This window comes from Saccopteryx leptura, chromosome 3, assembly GCF_036850995.1.
Source record: "Saccopteryx leptura isolate mSacLep1 chromosome 3, mSacLep1_pri_phased_curated, whole genome shotgun sequence".
NCBI lineage: Eukaryota > Metazoa > Chordata > Mammalia > Chiroptera > Emballonuridae > Saccopteryx > Saccopteryx leptura.
In genome coordinates, this window is record NC_089505.1 from 151,669,689 (window position 1) to 151,691,416 (window position 21,728).

At 35.6% G+C, this 21,728-nt stretch overlaps 1 protein-coding gene and 1 pseudogene across 2 annotated transcripts in view; one reads left to right on the plus strand and one right to left on the minus strand.

Moving 5' to 3' along the window:
* Positions 1-872: 872 nt before the first annotated feature.
* Positions 873-21,728, minus strand: part of PIGK (phosphatidylinositol glycan anchor biosynthesis class K) — a 121,023-nt gene continuing 100,167 nt past the window's right edge. For both annotated transcript variants that reach the window (XM_066376587.1, XM_066376586.1), the window contains exon 11: positions 873-2,529. In XM_066376587.1, the coding sequence (XP_066232684.1) occupies positions 2,413-2,529 (117 nt within the window). In that variant the 3' untranslated portion in view covers positions 873-2,412. The remainder of the gene's footprint in view (positions 2,530-21,728) is intronic.
* Positions 13,844-13,923, plus strand: LOC136401817 (small nucleolar RNA U3; annotated as a pseudogene).

Sequence of the window (21,728 nt, forward strand, 5' to 3'; positions counted from 1 at the left end):
CTGGCCAAAGCCAAAACACTCATGTCTCAATTTTTTAAAGTTTTTATGGAAGTGAGCCTCATAAACTCAAAACGTCATAACCCAAGGACCCCCTGTACTTAAGGACATGCTTTCATATTATAATTTAAAGTCTGGGCCGTTTAATTGCACTTACACTATTACCCACACTTATCATATGCAGAGGACATACTTATCATTGAAGGCAGAACATACTTTAGGTAAAAAAGATTATGAATACTAGCTGAACATTTAAAATGTTAAGCTTTTTACATCAACTATATTCTGAAAATTCAGTAACAAAACAGGAGACCTGTCCTCTGAAACTCTGCCTGGGCAGAAGTAATCCTGTGTATTATGTCCTGCACTATGTTTCCCAGGTCGGTCTTACCTTAGAAGGCACCTTGCACAACTCTGAAGAGGAATCCTTTTACCTCCCAGCAGTCTTGACCACGAGGGCATGTTTCCTTATAGTCAAACTAAATTACTGTAGTTCAAGAACAGTCACATTCCTCCACCACTCTGAGTAGCTCCGGCCAACCATAATGTGCATGGCCTTGTGTTTAGAGGGTGAAATGGTCTACCTTTTTGTCCCGGCACTACTATAATCTGGCTATTAGGATGTTAGTTCCCCCAGCCCCTCTACATACAGAAGGATCCTTTTCCATATAATCTTCATCTATCTGGTGTACTAAAGATAAATTAAAATAAAGATTCAGAGCTGGCAGAAAACCTCAGTATCATTTGTTCTAACCTGGGAGATAACATAGTTAATCTGCTGCTTGTAAAAAGTGTGACCATTTTGCATATAATTAAAGGGTAATAGTTAAGTGCTAAAAGGAAAACAAGTCCTAAGAAATATTAATTTTAGGAGGATTTATTATAGAGAAAGAGTTGTCTTAATATTACCTAAAATTTTACAACAGGCCTTGCAAAGAATAAAGATTTACACATATGTTCTTGGCTAAAACATAAAATCCAAAAAGGTATCCTGTGGGACATGAATATGCAACTTTCAGCTTTTCCCCCTTATCTGTGAAGAAACAGCATCTGGGGCTGACAGCAAAGCACACTCTGTTATCATATACAGTTACTGGAACTATAAAGAGGGCCGGGAAGGGATGGGGATAATGAGCTCCTACATCTTGTCAGAGACCAAAAAAGAAGCTTATTTCCCGCCTTATGGGATATGTCAGCCAGACATAAAGACAGGGCTCTAAGAGTCCACTCTCATACAGTTCATCCACTTGATGGGACTATCTTAGGAAAACTATAGACCCAGCAGGTGGGCAAGGTTTACAGTAAACAGAATAAAACAATGTCTCTTTCAATATGGAAACTGAAGCAAAAGCGATCAAAATAGAGGGTCACAGAATAAATGAATACTTAGAAATATAAAATGATAGGGTTTGTTTCTCTTTAGCAGTCAATAGGTTTTAAGTTTTCCAGATAAACTGACAGCAAATAAGGTTCTGAAGAGTGTCTGGACCACAGATTAAGAAACTAATTTTTCATATTTATTTATAACTAAAGCTACAGAATTCCATTAGTGACTGAGAGTAAAATATTCACACATTAAAGAATGAACCAAAGGAAAATTCCAAGGACAAGGTAAGTGGCCAATAACAGACACTTAAATGCACATTCACAAAATGGGCATTCTGCAGCTGTTTTCAATGTGTTCTTGAAGAACACCCAAGAAGAGGGAAAGGGTGGATAACATATTATAAAATGAAAAGTGAGGCTATAGAATGGAATGTTCCATATAATCTCTATTTTAGAAAACAAGAAAACTAAATACATAGAATGAATACTGGGAAAACATACACAAACAATACTATCAGAAGCTACCTCTATTGGTGAGAATTTAATGTCTTCACATTTTCTTTTCTTTTCCAAGAGAAGAAGGGCTAACAGGAAATACTTATTTTAAAAAAGAGTCAATAAACACATTCTGATTTTTTAATCCCTTCTCTTTTGTTTTTTTAAAGACTTTATTCAATTTTCAGAGAGGAAGAGGGGGGAAAGAAGGAGAGAGAGAGAGAGAGAGAGAGAAAGCGGGAGGAGCAGGAAGCATCAACTCCCATACGTGCCTTCACCAGGCAAGCCCAGGGTTTTAAACCAGCGACCTCATTGTTCCAGGCCAACACTTTATCCCACAGCGCCACCACAGGTCAGGCAGTCCCTTCTTTTTAATCACATACCAAACAAAAAAACCCAGAAATATATTTAGTGCCATTAAGCACTTGCATTAAAAATGATTTTTCTTTAAGTTAAAAAAAATATTTTAACATATTTACAGTTTTCTTATACTTTTTTGCCAATTCACACAGAACAATGTATTTTTAAAAGATCTGACAAAATTTTAACCAGAGTTGTAGTCTTCCATGCAATCTTCTTTATATATCATCACGTCTAGAAAATGAACTTCATATGCTTGATTCCATAAGTTTTGAAGAACACCATGATAATGAGTGCCCACAATCCTAGAATAAAACCCCCAGGAGGATGCCAGTCTTTCAGCTTTGGTTTCTGCAAAACAAGAATGATATGGTAAATTTAACAAGAAGTAAATAATTCAACAATGGTCAAAGCAAATATTGATGAGAAATAGAAATTTCACAAGTTGTGATTCCAGGAGGAATAATTTAGCCAAATTAAATGTTTTTGGAGAGCAACAATGGTAACGACTTCAAACAGGGTTTTAAAGTGGTTCCTCCAAACATCAGTGTCAAATTATATTTTGTTCACTCAAAGGAGTCTTCCCTGATTGCCCTACTCAACGATCTATTCAAACAAATTATTCAGTAGTGTCAGAGTCCTCAGTTGGAGTTTACATATTCATTAGTTTGTTGGTTTTATCTGTCTCTCCTATTAGACTAGAGCTCTAGGAGGGTCACCTTGCTATATACACTCCCAGCACCTACCTGCACAGTGCCTGGCATATAGGGAGACACACAGTCTACTGAGTAAATCAGCAGAAAAATAAAAACTACCTGTTTGCATTTATTCCAACATTCAACAAATACTTGTTTGGGGGCCAGTGCCTTTGGTCAGGTTACTGCCTTGACCTAGAATGTTCCTTACTCCACCATGCCTATTCACACTAACTCAAATGCCAACTCCTCCAGATTTTTCCAGCTGATATATTCTTCTCTTTGAATCTGTAGCTCCTTCTACTTTTACTTCTATCTACTATTATAGTTATCTTTATTGCTATCTCCCTGCCATCTTCCAGGGGTCACATTCTGGCTGAGTCCATTTTATAACTTCTTTTCCATTCCCTACAACTCAACACTCAGCTAAGCGTCTTGTGAGTTTCCTTGCCCAGCAAGGAAAGACAAACCAGTCTTCCCCATTTAGCTGTCATTTCAGCGGCTACATTACAGCCCTGAAATTGGAAGTCCGTGACTATGATCTCTTTATGAGTTCTACTTCCTGAATTACTAGCAAAGATTGCAAGGGTAGTTATGATGAGAATCATATTTAGAGTGAACTAGAGTGAAGAGAAACTTCACTAAACTAGATCCATTAAACTAGATCCAAGAAAGGTTCATAAATCTCATAGATAAATCCACATCTTATAGTTTGGTTTTCCATTACAAAATCAGGACACCTAATATCCCTAGAATGAGAAATCCATCCCCATTAATCTATTTGAGCAAAAATTCACAAAGTAACTTCAACAACCACCTGTCACATCTGAAGGGCCATCCTCTGATAAAGCTGTCCAGGAAAAACTGCTATACTATTGTCTAGAAGTAAATTTTACCAATGTTCTTTGCCACCTGCCCACACTCCTCACTTCAGGGAACTGCAGGGATGCTCACTTTTAGTTTTCTCTTATAGTCGTCCTGGAAACAGACTGACTCCACTTGTCACCCTGCCAGGAATTGCTCTCAAGGAAAGGAAGTGGGGAAATCCAGAGACTAACTCCCTTTGCTTCCCTCTAGCCTTCCTCTTCCCAAAGGAAGTTCCTCTTCTTTTGAAGTTAGTAATTAGTGTCGACCAGATGTTGCCCCCTCAAGAGAAATGAACATCTCCCAGGATCTTTTTTTTTTTTTTTTTTTTTTATTCATTTTTAGAGAGGGGAGAGAGAGGAGAGAGAGACAGAGAGAGAGAAGGGGGGGGGAGCTGGAAGCATCAACTCCCATATGTGCCTTGACCAGGCAAGCCCAGGGTTTCGAACCGGCGACCTCAGCATTTCCAGGTCGACGCTTTATCCACTGCACCACCGCAGGTCAGGCCATCTCCCAGGATCTTGATGCACCTCAGCCACAGTAAACTTACAAAGCAATTAATCTAATCTAGGATAATTTAAAATGATTTGTTTTTAACTATGATTTTATTTTTAATAGAAAGTTGGCCATAATTTTCTCTTAACCATGATTTATTTTTTCTGTGATAAGACTACCCACTATTGTGGGCGGGAAGGGGGTTGGGAAGAGGGGAGTAAAGAAGGACAAATATGTAGTGATGGAAAATGATCTAACTTTGAGTGATGGGTATACAATGCAATCAACAGTTCAAATGCTGTAGAAGTGTTTACCTGAAACCTATGTACTCTTATTGATCAATGTTACCCATTAAATTTAATTTTCTAAATAAAATTTTTAAAAAATAAGAATACCCACTTATTGGCATTATTAATACTGCTCTGGAAATTCTGGCCAATTCAGAGGTAACCTTTAGGAAGGAGAAGTAAATTTTCATGATTTACAGATAGTTTGATTAGTTAACAACTCGTCTACAAAATCAACTTATAATTATTGATAATAAAGAGCTCAGATTTGAGATAAACATATAAAAAATATCCTTCTAATATGCCAGTAAAAACAAGTCAGAAAATAGAATAGAAAAAAATTACATTCACAATAGTGATAAGAAACATTAAATAACTAGGAATACACATAGAATGAGATATAAGGTAAACAATCTATATTTCTCTGTAGAGAGGGGTAAACAGACCTAAATATCAAAAGAATATGATAAAGTTAATCTGTAATGTTGTTCTGATGCAAATTACATCAATGAAACAATAGAAAGCAGACAGGCACCCCACTGTCCAAGAATTTCTTATGCAGCAAAAACTGTTATAAGTCAATTGACAAGGGAATCTAGTTACTGGTGCTCTACAAATGGATTAACATTTGAAAAAAAAATCTGTTTTGTTTCTAATCCAATGCTATTAAACCAAAATACATTTTACATGATTTAGAACTAGATGGAAAAATACTAGATGGAAAAATTTTTTTAATTACTTTTGTAAAGTGGCACCTGGGAGCACATCACGATAGTGGTAGCTATACCATTCGTCCGGGTGGAGAGCAGTTACAGAGGAACTGACACGGAGAGCGGAACACATGAGTCCAAGGGTCAGCAAGCTGAGGGGACTATCAGGTGGGTGGCTACTCCGGAAGAATTCTTGGGAGAGCTGGCCCTTGAACAAGGCGTCACACTGGGCTGGTGGAGAGGAGGGTGTGGCACCCAGGCAGTGGCACATGGAGCAAAGCCACAGTGGTTGGAAGAACCAGGCATTGAGGAAAGGGTAATGTCCCAACCTTGCTGGAGCCAGGAAGGTGATAAAAGCCTCCACAGAAGTGGAGATTTGTATCTGCTCTGTTCACTACAGAAGCCACTTAGGAAAGCCTGTTGAAAAGTAGCGAGTTTGGGAGTAGCAAACATAGGGGCCAGGGAGTCAGTCTGTGAACGGGCAACAGTGTGTTGGACTGAGAGACAATGGGAAGTCTCTGAGAGCCTGAGCCAGAGATCAACCCCAGGTGAGTGGGTAAAAAGATATAAAATGTAGACACTGTGCTGTGTAGACACTGCACAGCAAAGCAAGTTACAAGTTTAAAGACAATGAATAAAAAGAAAAGTGAAGCCTTAAAAAATAACTTTTTGAAAAATTCCCCATTTTGCAAAATACATCTATCAAATTAAAAGGCAAATAAATGGGATAATATGAAAGAAAAGGGGATAAATTCAGTACAGGAAGATCTCCCCAAAATTAATAAGACACAAAGATTTATCAATAAATGGGACAGAAAAATGAAAATTTTCACTAAGGAGTAATAACAAATGTCTAATTAACATTAGAAAAAATTCAATTTTTTAATCATAAAAACTAAAAATTCAAACACAAAAATTAAAAATGATATATAAATTATTTCAATATTTTTAAATTAAAATAGTAAATGTTAACAAGGATGGTCTACATTTTAGGAAAGTAATCTATTAACATGTTCAGAGGTCTTCAAAATGTTCTATGCTTTCATTTCTGGGATCTGTTCTACTACTAGCTATGATCTATATTTAAAAACTCAGAAATGGTGACAAAGAATTTACACAAAAATTTTCTTCTTTGTGTTATTTACATAATAAAGCCCAGAAAGTAATCTATATAAATAATATGAGTAATAGTGTACATCCATATAGTTAGTCAAAAAATAGTTTCAAGCATTTTAATGATTTGGAAAGATGCTTATACTGTAATAACAAGAAAATAAAGCAAAATGCAAACAGTCTAAAATATGATCTTTATTTCTAGAACAATATTCAAAGGAAGGACATATGCTAGTCTTAATAGTATTTCTCTGGGGGAAGTAGGGTTAGAGGTAGTTTTAATCTCTTCTATCTATATATCTATACTTTTGAAAATATGTTTTCTACAATGGATATATGTCTTTACTGGGTGAGAAGGGGAATTTACAAGAAAAATTTATATTAAAAGTCTACCAAGAAAATCTTCATATATTCATCTTTTCCAAATTAGGAGATGTACTGTAATAATACTGTTTAGTATTTGCTATCCTTATAGAATGCTTTTTCATTATGTATTTAATGAAAGTATAACAATATTGCAATTTCTAAAACAACTACAGGTAATATTTTAGACATTTTACAATGATTTTACTTTTAATCAAATGACAGATTGGTATGATTATTATTGCATTTTGTACTGCAGCTGAATTTGAGGTAAGTTCATATTTAAGTATAGCTTATAATTTCATTTGTGTCCATATTAGAGCTTCTCATAAAATGACTTTATGTAATCAAGGTACTCCACTGACTGCTATTAAATACTTTTATTTTTATAACCTTTCACAGTAACAGCTATAATACAAAGGTAAAAAGCATACTCAAATACTGCAATGTGTCATGAGCAAACACTTAAAAACTTAAGGGCCACCTAGTATTTAAATGCCTAATATTTTATAGGATAGGTAGCTGAGCAGCGCTGCACTGCCGCTGGTGAAGTGTTCTGCCTCCCTGTTGCTGTTGCTAGGAGAACATTACCACAGAACTTCAAAGTGGTTAACAGAGCCAAACTGAAGTATTAAAATTATGTAAAAAAAGACAACTACAATTTTCATAATTGTATTTGTTTATTGGCAAGCAAATGAAATATTTCTAAGGTTTCAATGGGATTCTGAGCACATCAGTTCAGTTTAACTATATTTTAATGAAAGACCCCAAAAAAATCTACTGAGGTTACAATTATAATTATGTTAAAAAATAGCGGTTTTTAACTGTTTAATCAGTAATACTATATTAGTATATCTAGTCTATATCCTCTCTATAAAATATAATTTGTACTCTTTAAGTTATATTAATAATATAAATCAAAGTGTGGTCCACAGAATACTAAGTTGCCAAAATGTCCTCTCTCTGGTGCATACATGTCTCCTTGAGTATGGACAGAACTTATGAATATAAGTGATGGGATATCACTCCTGTGATTAGGTTACAGTACCATATACGTATAGCAAAGATGAAGGGATTCTGAAGGTGTACTGAAGGTCCCTGATCAGCTGACTTTTAGTTAATCCAACAGATTATCCTGGCAGGAGGAGCTGACCTAAACAGGTGAGCCCTTTATATGAGGGTCTGGATATTAACAGAAGTCAGAGAGATAGACACACTAGAAGCAAACAAGATATTCTGCTGTGGAGTGGACCACAGGAAAGAATGACAAGCAGCAGCTAGGAGCTGAGGGCCTCAGTCAGTCCTATCACCACGAGAAGCTGAACTCTGCCAATAACCAGTGCGTTTGCAAGAGGACCTGTGCTGCAGACGAGACTGCAATCTGGCTCACACCTAGACCAGAGCCTTCTTAGATCATAAGCATAGGACTAAGCTAAGCTGTGTCCAGACTTCAAATCTGTTACACAGCAATAGAAAAATAATTAATAACATAAACTTGAAATGAAACTATTCATTATATCTAATACTTATTCCAGGATTCCTTGGGGAGAGTAACTAATTATGATATAAACTAAAAATCTTTTTTTTTTAAAGTAAAGAGAATAAAATATTCTAGTCTAATTCCTCCTACTCTTCCAGATATATTCTCTAAGATCCTGCTCAACTATCACTCCAGGTGACGTCTATTTCCATAAATCAATAAGAATTAATTTCTTCTCTGGACACCAATGATACTCAGTTTCCATATTACACTATAGTTAATTTATGGCTATGATTCTACTACAATGTGATCTGTTTCTGATATCCATTTATGTATGTTATCAATGTCTCAAGCTTTGAGTACAATAAAGCATTCAACTTGTTATATTATTTTCTTCTTGAAAATAAATATAAAATACTCAAATACAAATATTAAATACTAATTTTCCAGTTTATACTCTTGGTTTTATGACTTCTAGAAAAAATAAGTATTATACTAATCAAATAATGCAATCTATATGAAAAATCCCCAGAGAGAAGTTAAAAATATATTTATTTATAAATGGGCAAAACAGTTCTTTTTTTTTTTTTAATTTTTTTGACAGAGACAGAGAAAGTCAGAGAGAGGGATAGATAGGGACAGACAGCCAAGAAGGGAGAAAGATGAGAAGCATCAACTCTTCGTTGTGGCTCCTTAATCTCCTTAGTTGTTTATTGACTGCTTTCTCAAACGTGCCTTGACTGGCGGGGGGGCTACCGTAGAGTGAGTGACCCCTTGCTTAAGCCAGTGACCTTGGGCTCAAAGCAGTGACCTTGGGCTTCAAGCCAGCAACCTTGGAGTCACGTTTATGATCCCACACTCAAGCCAGTGACCCTGTGCTCAAGCCAGATGAGCCCATGCTCAAGGTGTTGAACTCGGAATTTCGAACCTGGGTCCTCTGTATCCCAGTCCAATGCTCTATCCACTGTGCCACCATCTGGTCAGGCTTATTTTTTAGTTCTTAACTAAAACATATAATAACTCACTGTTCCTACAAATAAATAAGAAGGCTACATTTATAAATTGTATTTACCTGTGTCTGTTAGAAGGTAATCAGAGGCCTTGGCTGGCGGCTCAGTGGAATGAGCGTCAGCCCAGCACTATGAATGTGCCACATTTGGTTCCTGGTCAGGGCACACAGGAGAAATGACCATCTTTTCTCCTCCCCTCTACCTCCCGTTCTCTCTCTCTTCCCCTCTCAAAGCAGTGGCTCAACTGGTTTGAGCCTCGGCTTATGATACCTCAAAGGGTTAGTCTGAGTACGTCAACCTCAGGTGCTAAAAATAGCTTGGTATTCAAGCATCATCCCTAGACGGGGCTGGCAGGTGGATCCCGGCCAGCGCACGTGGGAGTCTCTCTCCCCTCCTCTCACTTAAAAAATAAAAACAAAAAGAAAGGAAAGTAATCAGAGTTCTGCTTCTGCCACTGAAGGATTAAATAATACAGGAATCTACAGGGATTATCTGCCCATTCTGAACAACCAGAAAATCATACAAAAGGTAAGAAACAATGGTTTTCAGATATTGACAACTTTCTGCAGTTTTCTGGGACTTAAAAGAATAGAAACAAATAGGATGAAATAAGTGCTTCAGTTGCCCAAGTTGATTGCTTAGGGGCATTTTCCAAACAGCACAAGGAAGGAGGTCCAAACAGAACCTGAGAGTCTTGCTGAGTTGAAGAGACACAGGTTAGAATTCTGGAAGGTTTTGGGGGGTAGCATTTGCAGGGTAGACTACTGGAGAGGGGGGAGCTGCACAGAGACAGAGCTCTAGAGATTTGCAGAGGGTCTCCTGCTCTTTGGCAAAGTTCTAATACATGCTTGCATAACAAGAAGCTGGCAGAGAAACAAACAAACAAAAAAAACCAAAAGCAACAGGCCAAACAATTTCTGGTATCCACAATTTACAGAGTATCAGGTCACAATTTATAATGAGGCTAAATCATAATCATCTAGAGACAGTAGGGCTATCTCAAAACAAACAGAAACAAAAACCTCTGTTCTTATTTGCCTGAAACAACTTAAAAGCAATCCTAAAGGGATCAAACTGATTCTGAAACAAAATGGAACAACTGCTATATGGATAGAACAAAAATCCAAAACCTAGCAGCCAAAACAACAAAAATTTTAAATATGTAGCATCCAATAAAATAAAAAAAAAAAGACAACAAACAAAGAGCAGGCATGGAAAGACGAAGGAAAATATGACCAGCAGCCTGGAGAAAAATCAATCAACTGAAACTGACCCATAAATGACAAAGATGATGGATTCAGTAGACAGGGCTCTTAAGACAGCTATTATATACGGGATGTATAGAAAAACATGAACATATGAAGAGAAAAATAGAATATACAAAGAAGTCCCATATAGAATTTCTAGAGATGAAAAATATGATATATGAAATGAAAAATACACTGGATAGAATTGACAGCAGATAAGACATCACAGAAGAAATAGCAGAGAACTTTCAAGATAGCAAAAGAAATTACTCAAAATGAAGCACAGAAAGAAAAGAGCAGGCAAACTAATAAGTAGAGCCTAAGACAGCACGATACCAAGCAGGATACTTGGAGTCCCAAGTGGGGAGGGACAAAAATATCTAAAACAAATAATTAGTAAATTTTTTACAAATATCATAAAAATAATAAACCACCAAATCCAGAAAACTCAACAATGTCAAGCATAAGAAACAGAAAAACTACAAAGGAACTTCATAATCAAGAATGCTGAAAAACAATGATAAAAATAATATCTTAAAAGAATTCAGACAGGAAGATTTGTTCTTACTGAGCATTGTTCAGCAACTACAGCACAGGAGCCAGCCACTTGGTTTTATAAGAAAGTCTGACTGGAACACAGCCACATTATTCATTTATATATTGTCTACGGCTACTTCACACTATACCAAAGGTGAGTAGCTACAACAAAGACCACATGACCCATATTTGTAGGTCATGAAAATGATGATTATCATTTACATTTGTATAGAAAAGAAGACAAACTCTTACTTCTTAAGTCAAAGTAAGGTATATTTAAGTTTTATAAATAGGCAATGCTCACAAATATTGGTGATGATAAAGAAATTATATATTTTAAGGTTTCAGAGCAGGAGTTTATTTTCCTTTCTTTGCAAAGAGCCAGAAAGTAAGTTTCTTAGGTTTTGCAGGCCATACAATGTCTGTAACAAGTACTCAACTCTACCTCATACTACATAACTAGCCCTAGAAAATATGTAAATAAATCAGCTTGGCTGTGTTCCAATAACCCTTTATATATAGAATAATCAAGATGCTAAAGAAAGTGTTGAAAGCTACACTCAGTTCCTCCCAGGACCAAACTGAATTACAACAAAATTAAAGATCAACCATCCTGAATAACCAACTGAAAACTAGCTGAAGAGGAGTCTTATAATCATTTATGTTAAAAAGTCTCAGCAAAGTAGAAACAGAAGGAACATACCTCAATGTAGTAAAAGCCATATATGATAAACCCACAGCCAATATCATACTCAATGGGCAAAAACTACAATCATTTCCCTTAAGATCAGGAACAAGACAGGGATGTCTGCTTTCACCACTCTTACTGAACATGGTTCTGGAAGTCCTAGTCACAGCAATCAGACAAGAAGTAGAAACAAAAAGCACCCAAACTGGAAAAAAAGAAGTAAAGCTGTCATTATTTGCAGGTAACATGATACTATATATGGAGAATCCTACAGATTCCAACAAAAAAAAACTAATAAAACTAGAAAATGAGTTCAGTAAAGTAGCAAAATAAAATAAATTATCTAAAAATCAGTTACATTTTTATACACCAATAATGAACTATCAGAAAGGAAAACTAAGAAAAAAATCTCATTCATAATAGCTTCAAAAAGAATAAAATACCTAGAAATAAATTTAATCAAAGATGCAAAAGACCTGAACTTGGAAGATTATAAGGCACTGAATAAAGAAATTTAAAAAGATATAAATAAGTGGAAGCACATACCATGTTCACAGATTGGAAGAACAAACATCATTAATATGTTCATATTGCCCACAGCAATCTATAGATTCAATGCAATTCCTATCAAAATACTAATGATGTATTTCAAGAACTAGGAAAAATATTCCAAAACTTTATAAGAAACAATAGAAGATCCTGAATAGCAACAGAAATCTTGAGAAAAAAGAACAAAGTTGAAGAATTCATACTACCTGATACCAAACTAAAATACATGGCCATAGTAATCAAAACAGCATGGTACTGGCATAAAAACAGACTTTTAGGTCAATGAAACAGAATAGAGAGCCCAGAAATAAACCCATGCCTTCAGGTTGATACCTGACAAAGGAGGCAAGAACACATAATGGGGTAAAAAGAGACTATTCAATAAATGGTGATTCCTGTTGTTTCCTTATTTTAACTCATTCTCTGCTCCCAAAATACTGTATTTTTCGCTCAATAAGACGTACCTTTTACCCCCAAAAGTGGAGGGGAAAATGCCCATGTCTTATGGAGCGAAAAATACAGTATTTTATTAAATGTTTTAACACACCATTTGGTTCAGAATTTTTTTTTCTTATTTTCCTCCTTAAAACCTTAGGTGTATCTTATGGTCAGGTGTGTCTTATGAAGCGAAAAATATGGTAAATTATGCTTTTAAATAGATTCTCCTAAATATGAAGAGGGGATGAAAAGAAGAGAAGAAAAAGAGGAAGAAAGAGTCAACATTTGTCCAGAACCAAAATTTGTTGAGAACTGAAAATGTGCCTGGTGTTCCATATACATTATCTTGGAACTACTGTACATTGAAGATTTTATTAGCCCTGTTTTATATCTGAATAACTAGACTAAAAGAGGTTAGATAAATTGTCTTAGGTAACAAGACAATTTTAATTTATTAATTTACAATCCTTGGTTTGAGCCTAGTTCTGACTCATTCCAAGGACCATGGTCTTTCTACAGTATCATAATATCTTCCCTAAGACAGAACCTTGGAATATTGAGGAGAAAAGTAATAACCTTTCAAATTTCTGATGATGATTAGCAGAGAGAACGAGCACAGGATTTGCTTTATGTAACCTTCAGTGCTAAAACTAAAATGAAGGAGTAGAAACTATGATAGATTGTTTTCAACTAGATGTAAGAAAATTTTCCACCTAGTAGCTGGAAAAGAAAGTATGGGCTATTTTAAGGGGCATAAGAGATCTTGTTTATCAATTATCCTCTACTGGACAACTGTTTGGCAAAATGCCATCTAAGAGATGCAAGGATTGGATGAATTTTTTAAAAATCTACATCTTTTAGCCCTGAGATTATGTAATTGTATGAAAGCAGTGAGAAATCAGTATACACTTATATTATTTTATGATTTCAAGTCATTAGGAAAATTTCTCATTTGGATATGAAAAGTTTCAACTACTTAATTATCACAACTAATTCCACCTGTAAAGCCAAAAAGTACATTTAAATTACATTTGATGCTGTACCAAAAACAACAAAAGAACAAGAAAGCTATTAATACACCAATAATAAATATTCTTCTCTCCAGTTGTACAGCAATTTCTAAATGGGTAAATACTTAAAAGAAAAACATTTTAAATTACTGTAATGAACTTTTACTTTCCTGTTTAAGAAGACTATACTTTCAGGGATCATTTCTATAGTTTGTTACTGTTTAAGAAAAAGTTAAATTCTAACTCCTTTTTATGCAGAACTTTTATAACTGCTTTACTGTGGGTCTTCCAAGAGAATTATCACAATGCTGTTAAGTGATAAAGTTTGAAGACTGGCATTTTCTCTTTTGAAATATACAGTCTAAAGAACAAATCAGGAAGCACCCCCTCTGTAATTAACTGAAGTCATTCTTCAGACACAAATTAATGTTCAAATTAATTATTGTGGAACATCATTTGCTTCTACCTAAAAAGGTTATAAACTAACCTCTTTAAAAAGAAATTACCTAAAGTTTGTGAAAGTTTGGTGGGTTTTTTTGTATTTTTCTGAAGTTGGAAACGGGGAGGCAGTCAGACAGACTCCTGCATGTGCCCGACCGGGATCCACCTGGCATGCCCACCAGAGGCAATGCTCTGCCCATCTGGGGTGTTGCTCTGTTGCAACCAGAGCCATTCCGGCGCCTGAGGCAGAGGCCATAGAGCCATCCTCAGCACCCGCGCCAACTTTGCTCCAATGGAGCCCTGGCTGCAGGAGGAGAAGAGAGAGACAGAGAGGAAGGAGAGGGGGAGGGGTGGAGAAGCAGATGGGTACTTCTCCTGTGTGCCCTGGCCAGGAATCGAACCCAGGACTCCTGCATGCCAGGCCCACGCTCTACCACTGAGCCAACCGGCCAGGGCTGTGAAAGTATTTTTAATAAACTAGTCATTTTTAGTAATATAGTAGTCATTATAAAAACATTTTACATATTTTTCACAAAAACACATCTTATGGGTAATTATTTTTCCCATACTCTACCTGTAATGATCTTTCCCACAGATAAAGGCCCTCTAAATGGTTTAAACAGTGACAGTTCTCTGACATAGTCTTCTTCTACTTCCACACGAGTTGAAGACAGCCGACTAAGAGTTACAGTCTGTTACAATTAATATTTTATTTTTGGCACAAACAGATAAATGAGATGTGCTAATAAAGAAGTAAAATAAGAGGCATGAAAACTCTTAAAAATTGTTAAAATGGCAGTTAAATTTACTCTATTGCAAATTTTAACAATTTTAGGTAGAATAAACAAAGCTATTTAGCAGGCAAAAATTAATTAGTGCTGACGTTTCCATTCATAATTATTACATCTCTCTCTAGCAATGTTATCGGTTTAATAACACTACCTAAAAATAACACTACCTAAAAGTAAATATTTTTATTCCACAAGATTAAAATATCTATTGGCACATTTTAAACTAGAAATTTCTTAATCAAAATTAGGTAACATAAATATTATACTGTTTTCACAAGTATTAATAACCTTGGAGATAGAACTGGTAAGCAAAAAAGATACACAAATAAAAGTAAATACCTTGATCAGAGACTGAAAAATATATCTAAATGTAGACCAAATTAAAATTAAATTTTGAAGGAAATCTATGTTTATCTAAAAATTACTATAAATTTTATTTGAAATATACTGAACTAATTGCCCACCAAGCATGATTTGTACAAGAATTAATTCTGAATATTAAAAAATCTGTTACTAATGATATAGATTCCCTTATTATAAAATACGACATCTTGGACATGCATTTATCAGTTTTCTTATTGGGAAGCACATTAAGGTGATTTCAGGTCAGTTTAGATGACAGATTAAATAACTTCTAGTTACACTATTTCGATCTGTTGTTAGTCAGTATGTAACTACCGCCAAGTATAGAGTGTGAAGTTGAAGGGTACTGTATTTTAATATGTCTATATCTTAACAGTTTCTGGATCTATATGAGAATAGATCTACTTGGGCTTTGTTTTCTCCTTTTTTCCCCATAGTACTTCTAAAACTGCTTTTGGTGAATCCCTGGGTTTTACTGCTGCAAAGTTTATTAGGATAGGCACATAACAATGACAGCCAATTGATAAAAGCAACAAAGTATTTCCCTCACTTTTTTTCATTACCTAAAATGGTGACTTACCTTATAAATTAAAACTTCAGCACTATAAGCACAGGTTGCACTGGACATGAGTGATCTTGTTCTATTTTCTTCACTGTATAATAAACTTTTTCTTTTATTCTCTATCTTAAATGTAGGTACAAATACACATGACCAGTGGCGCAGTGGATAGAGAGAGCATAAGCTAGGGACTCTGAGCCAGGTTTGAAATCTGAAACCCCAAGGCCACCAGCTTGAGCACAGGCTCATCCAGCTTGAGCATGGATTCACCAGCTTGAGTGCGGGGTTGCCGGCTTGAGCGTGGGATCATAGACATGAACCCATGGTCACTGGCTTGAGCCCAAAGTTCACTGGCTTGAGCCTAAAGATCATGGGCTTGAAGCACAAGGTCGCTGGCTTGAGATCAAGGTCATTGGCTTGAGCAAGGGGTCACTGGCTCGGCTGGAGTCCCCCCACCCCATCAAGGCACATAAAAGAAAGCAATCAGTGAACTAAGGTGCTACAACAAAAAATTGATGCTTCTCATCTCTCTCCCTTCCCATCTGTCTGTCCCTCTCTCTATCTTAAAAAAAAAAAAGTAGGTACAAATACATAGGCAAAAAACTAAACAAGGAACACATCACTTTTCCCTTTCCAAGATCTGAAGAAAGGACCATCTTTTCACTTGTGGTACTCTTTGCCTCAACCCCCAAAAAGTCCATTTTTGTTCAATACCAACAATTCACCAAAGCCCATTTCTGCCCCTAATATTTCAGTCTACACTTAACCCTTAAGAAAAATATAGTTAGAAAATCTAAGAGTACATAGGAGCTATGTGATACATTTTCATATAATGGAATATAAAAAATGAAAATATATTTATATTAGGCATATTTACAAAATTACAATGAATTTTAAAAGACAAAAACTCAATTCAGAACTGCCAGTATGATTATATCATGATATCTGTTAACATGAAATTCATTATAAATTATATTAACAAGTCTTTCCTATTTAGAGATTGGGGGAAACAGACAGGGACAGATAGACAGGAAGGGAGAGAGATGAGAAGCACCAACTCATAGTTGTGGACCCTTAGTTGTTCATTGATTGCTTTCTCATATGTATCTTGACCAAGGGGCTCCAGCCAAACCAGTGATCCCTTACTCAAGTCAGTGACTTTGGGCTTAAGCCAATGACCTTGGACTTCAAGCCAGTGACCTCTGGGCTCAAGCCAGTGACCATGGTGTCATGACTACGATCACACACTCAAGCCAATGAGCCTGTGTTCAAGTTGGACAAGTTTGTGCTGAAGCCAGATAAGCCTGCACTCAAGCCAGTGACCTTGGGTATTTGAACTTGGGTCTTCAGTGTCCCAGGCCGATGTTCTATCCACGTACCACCAACTGGTCCAGTGAAAAAACTTATATTTTTTTAAAAATTTATAATGTATTTTCAATGATGTATCAAATACTTTTCTGAAAGCCTTTTGTCTTAGTCTCTAAGATGATAAAGTTGTAATGCAAAGAAAGTAAATTACTATCAAGATCTTAATATTCAAAGCAACACAAAGTTGCTCATTAGGGATGTTTTCTTTTTAAATGTGATGAACTCTAAATTACTTTGACTTTTAAAAGAAATGTGTATTTGTCTAGTTGTTTTAAATTACTGTCTGTTTACCTTAGTCATGTGTAGCCAATTCTCAAGTATTCTAGGTCCACTTACACAAACTGGAGATTATCAGGGCTCTTTGATGGATGCTCTTTTTTTTTTTTTTTTACAACTTTGTACAAATCACTATATGGTTGTCCTCAGTGGTGAACAAAGAATTAATACAGGCAAACAATGAATGAGTTACATTCCAAATGTGCTATTATCTTCAGTGTTATGGAAATCAGAAAAGATATTTTTGAAATTGTTATATTGTTAGATTATCAGAATAGTTCACAAAAGTCTATAAATCCTTAACATTGCTGAACTATCTGAACTAAATATAAATCCTCAGATTAGGTGACCACCTAGAAGAAACAGTTTTCTTGATTCAAATGAGTCAACTATTGGTAAAATTTTAAATAAGCAAAGCCAACCTTTAGCACCCTCTTCTATCCCTTTCTGTGCTCATATCCCTTCAGATTTCCACCTTGTCTCAAGCCCTCATTGGAGAGCCAAGGACAGTTGGGGTGGAGAAGGAAATCAAGAACAGAATTGTAAAGAAGATACCTCTTTAGGACAGATTCCAAAAAAAGGAATACTCGTGCTGAATATTGAACTAACTTTGTTGATGCTTAGTTCTTCCAAAATATGGTTTCAATTAACTGTAACATGCATTACATCTGTGGAAACCTCATTCGTCAAGTTTCCCGGGGACCAGGTTCCTTCATAAAAACTTTACAATGTTAAAAGGAGGAACATAGCATAGTAGCTATAGGAAGGGCTTTAAACTCAGACCTACATCCAAATTCTGGTTTTGCCACTTACAAGATGGAAGATCTTAGGCAAGTGACTGAAACCACTCTGAACCTTAAGTTATCCATGAATAAAATAGAGTGATAACCTTCACAATGGTACTAATTATTTCTGGTGATGATTATAATTAACTGTGAACTATGATGTTTTGTACCTGTTTACAGGTATACAACAAATATGAAAAGGAGTAGGTGAATTTCAGAAACATTTAAGAAACAGAATAAAAAGGCATTAAAAACTAATTATATATATAAATTGTGAGAGGGAAAGGAAGGGATGAAAAGAATAAAGAAGAAGAGAGAGGGATGAAAGAGAAAGAAAAGAAAGTCCAAGAATCTGAACCAATATTATTAAGAATATAGTGACATTAAGATATAAAACATTATAGAAGAAACACTTAGGAAAGGGTTACATTCTGCTTTAGACAATGTCTTAAAGATCCAGGTGGAGCTGTCTTACAGACAAATATTATTCTGCAACCCAAGAAGGAGATGAGAATATTGGGGGCCACTGGCATGTAAGTAACAACTGAAAACCACTATGGTAGATTCAACGGTAGGGAGTGAATGTTCAGTAGGAATTTGTAAAAGAGACAGAATACGAAGGATAGGTCTAGGAAGAGATCAGTAAGTTTTTCAAAAGAAAAGAGAAGAGTAAAGCCAGTATACAGTGATGATCCAAGAAAAAAAAAAGTTTTCAGAGAGATAAATTAACAGGGTTCAGTATCATAAATAAGTCAAAGATTGGGATTATGTGAAAATTGAAAAATTTTAGTAAACTTTGTAAGAACAGTTACAAAGCAGTTGCTAAAATACAAACTTGAATAAAGTAGACTGAAGAGAAGAGGGGAGTGAAGAAACGAAGAGAGCTAGTTTATTTACTTGTTGTGGTAAAATATGCATAACATAAAATTTACCCATTTATCATTCTTAAGTGTACAGTTCAGTGTCTTTAAGTACATTCACACTGTTGTGTGACCGTCACCAGCTCCAGAACTTTTTCATCACGTCAAACTGAAACTCTGCACCCCATTAAATACTAACTCCCTCGTCCTCCAGCAGCTCCTGGCCAGCACTCATCTCTCTGCTGTATCTATGAATTTGACTATTCTAGGTGGAATCATACAATATTTGTATACTTTTGTGTCTGGCTTACTTCACTTAGCATAACAGCTTTAAAGTTCAAGTATGTGTCAGCATTTCCTTTCTTTTAAAGGCTTAATAATATTCCACTGACAGTATATAGCACATTTTGTTTATCTATTTATTCACTGATGGCTATTTGGGTTATTTCTACCTTTTGGATATTGTGACTAATGCTGCTATAAACATTGGGGTACAAATATCTGTTTGAATCACTATTTTTTAATTCTCTCGGGTATGTACTCAGAAATTGAATTACTGGATCAGATATAATCTGGTTTAATTTTTTTGAGGAACCACCATACAGTTTTCCACAGTGGCTGTACCATTTTACATTTCTACTAACAATGCACAAGGGTTCCAATATCTCCGCAACCTCATTATTTTGTTTTTGTTGTTGTTGTTTTGCTAACAGCCATCCTAATGAATATGAAGAGGTATCTCACTGGGCTTCTGATTTGCATTTCCCTATTGATTAGTAATGTTGAGTGTCTTTTCATGTGCGTATTGGACATCTGTGTATCTTCTTTGAAGAAATGTCTACTAGGTTCTTTGCTCATTTAATTGGGTTGTTTTTTTTCTGGTGCTGAGCTAGTTTATTTTTAAAACATCAATGAGAGAAAGGAGAAAGAGTAAAGCTAGAAGGGACAGCAGGATTGAAGAAAACTTTTTTAAGCACTAAAAACACCTAATTCAGCAGTGGAGAGTGTAAAGACAGGAGAGAAGGCATTCGTGATGGTACAAGGTTCCTGACTGTGTAAGCAAGGTTATCTCTGATACAAGTCACACACTTCTTCCTTTGAGATGAACAGAAATGGTAAAGACTCATAAAGATACAAATAAGATTGAAGCTACACTGAAAATATATTAAAAATGTTTTTGCCTAATGACCTCAATTTTCTCCAGACTCAGGAGGCTAAGTCACATGCTGAGAATTAAAGAGATAGAAGTAGACACATAAAAACTGTAGCAACTATTTGGAACACCTGCTATGAAAAACTGGAGAAGGACCTAACCAGATATATCCAGCAGCATTTAACCAGATGAAGCTGTCACTGTCTTCCCTGTTGTTATTAGTGTTATTTATTATCATCATATTTCCAACGTATGATTTGCAAAAGAAACACTAAGAGATTTGTCCAAAACTAGACAGTTGTTAAACGGTGAGGCCTAGATTCAATTCTAGTACACTGCATTACATTATGTTGTTCCTAATGTATGGCCAGTAGTCGCGCGGTCACGGCCATTCACACGCAGGTTCTCACTGGATTTGGGCCGACGGTAAAGAAACAGTGGAGGTAAAAAATAGTGGGCCATTCCTTTATTCAAGTCTCTCACCAGCCGACAAGCAAACACAAAGGGCTCACAAAACCCTGACACATTATCTGGTTCTACAACCAGGAGACTCTTCTCTAGTTCCTCCTAGAATCAAAGGCCTCACCAGTCTCAGCGGAGCTCACAAAAGCCCCTCAGCTCTGGTTCCCCATCTGCACTCCTTCATTCTCTCCGTTCTCACTCTGTAAACATGGCTTCTCTCTGCCTCTTCTACTTCTCTTTCTTCAAAACTTTCTGTACAAAAACCTCTCCTCTGGCAAATATTAGGAAGACAATGGCCCTCCCCAAGCAGGAAGGTAATTTGCAATTTCACAGATCACATACCTGGCGCTGCCCAGCCCCATTTTTAACACTAAAATTGAGCAAACTCAAAAAATACAAATTTTACAAACTCATTTGCCCAACACCTAAGAAATACTGTAATGAACATAACAGTTTTAAACGTAAATCTTTCTGTCCTAATCCAATTCCTCCTTCTATATAAAATCCTAAAGATAGAATATTATTATTTATAAATACACACATGCTCACATACTACTTTTAAGAAAGATTGTATTAACTTGCATTCCCATCAGCATTTATGAGCATGCTTATCTCACATTCTCACCTTTTAAATCTTTAATCTAGTACCTATTTTTACTTTAGAATATTTAATGAATCGTCAGGCTCCCACCTTTTATATCTAATGTAGAAATTTAATAGATCAGAAGTATGATGACAAATTTATAGATGGAAAAAATTTTTCAAACTTACATAAAGCTGATGAAATATCCATATTGAAATATTGATCACTATTTGCAAACACCGTCAGTTTCACTTATTCCTTAAAAAGTGACATTTTTGGAAGTGACTGCCAAAAATTATAATAGCTGAGACTTATTTATATAAATTTAAAACCATATTCCAGTTGACATGAAAAGAACAGCACATGGCCTTTAAGTAGTTTAATTTTAATTATCTGCCTTAAAATTAGATTGAAAATAAATGA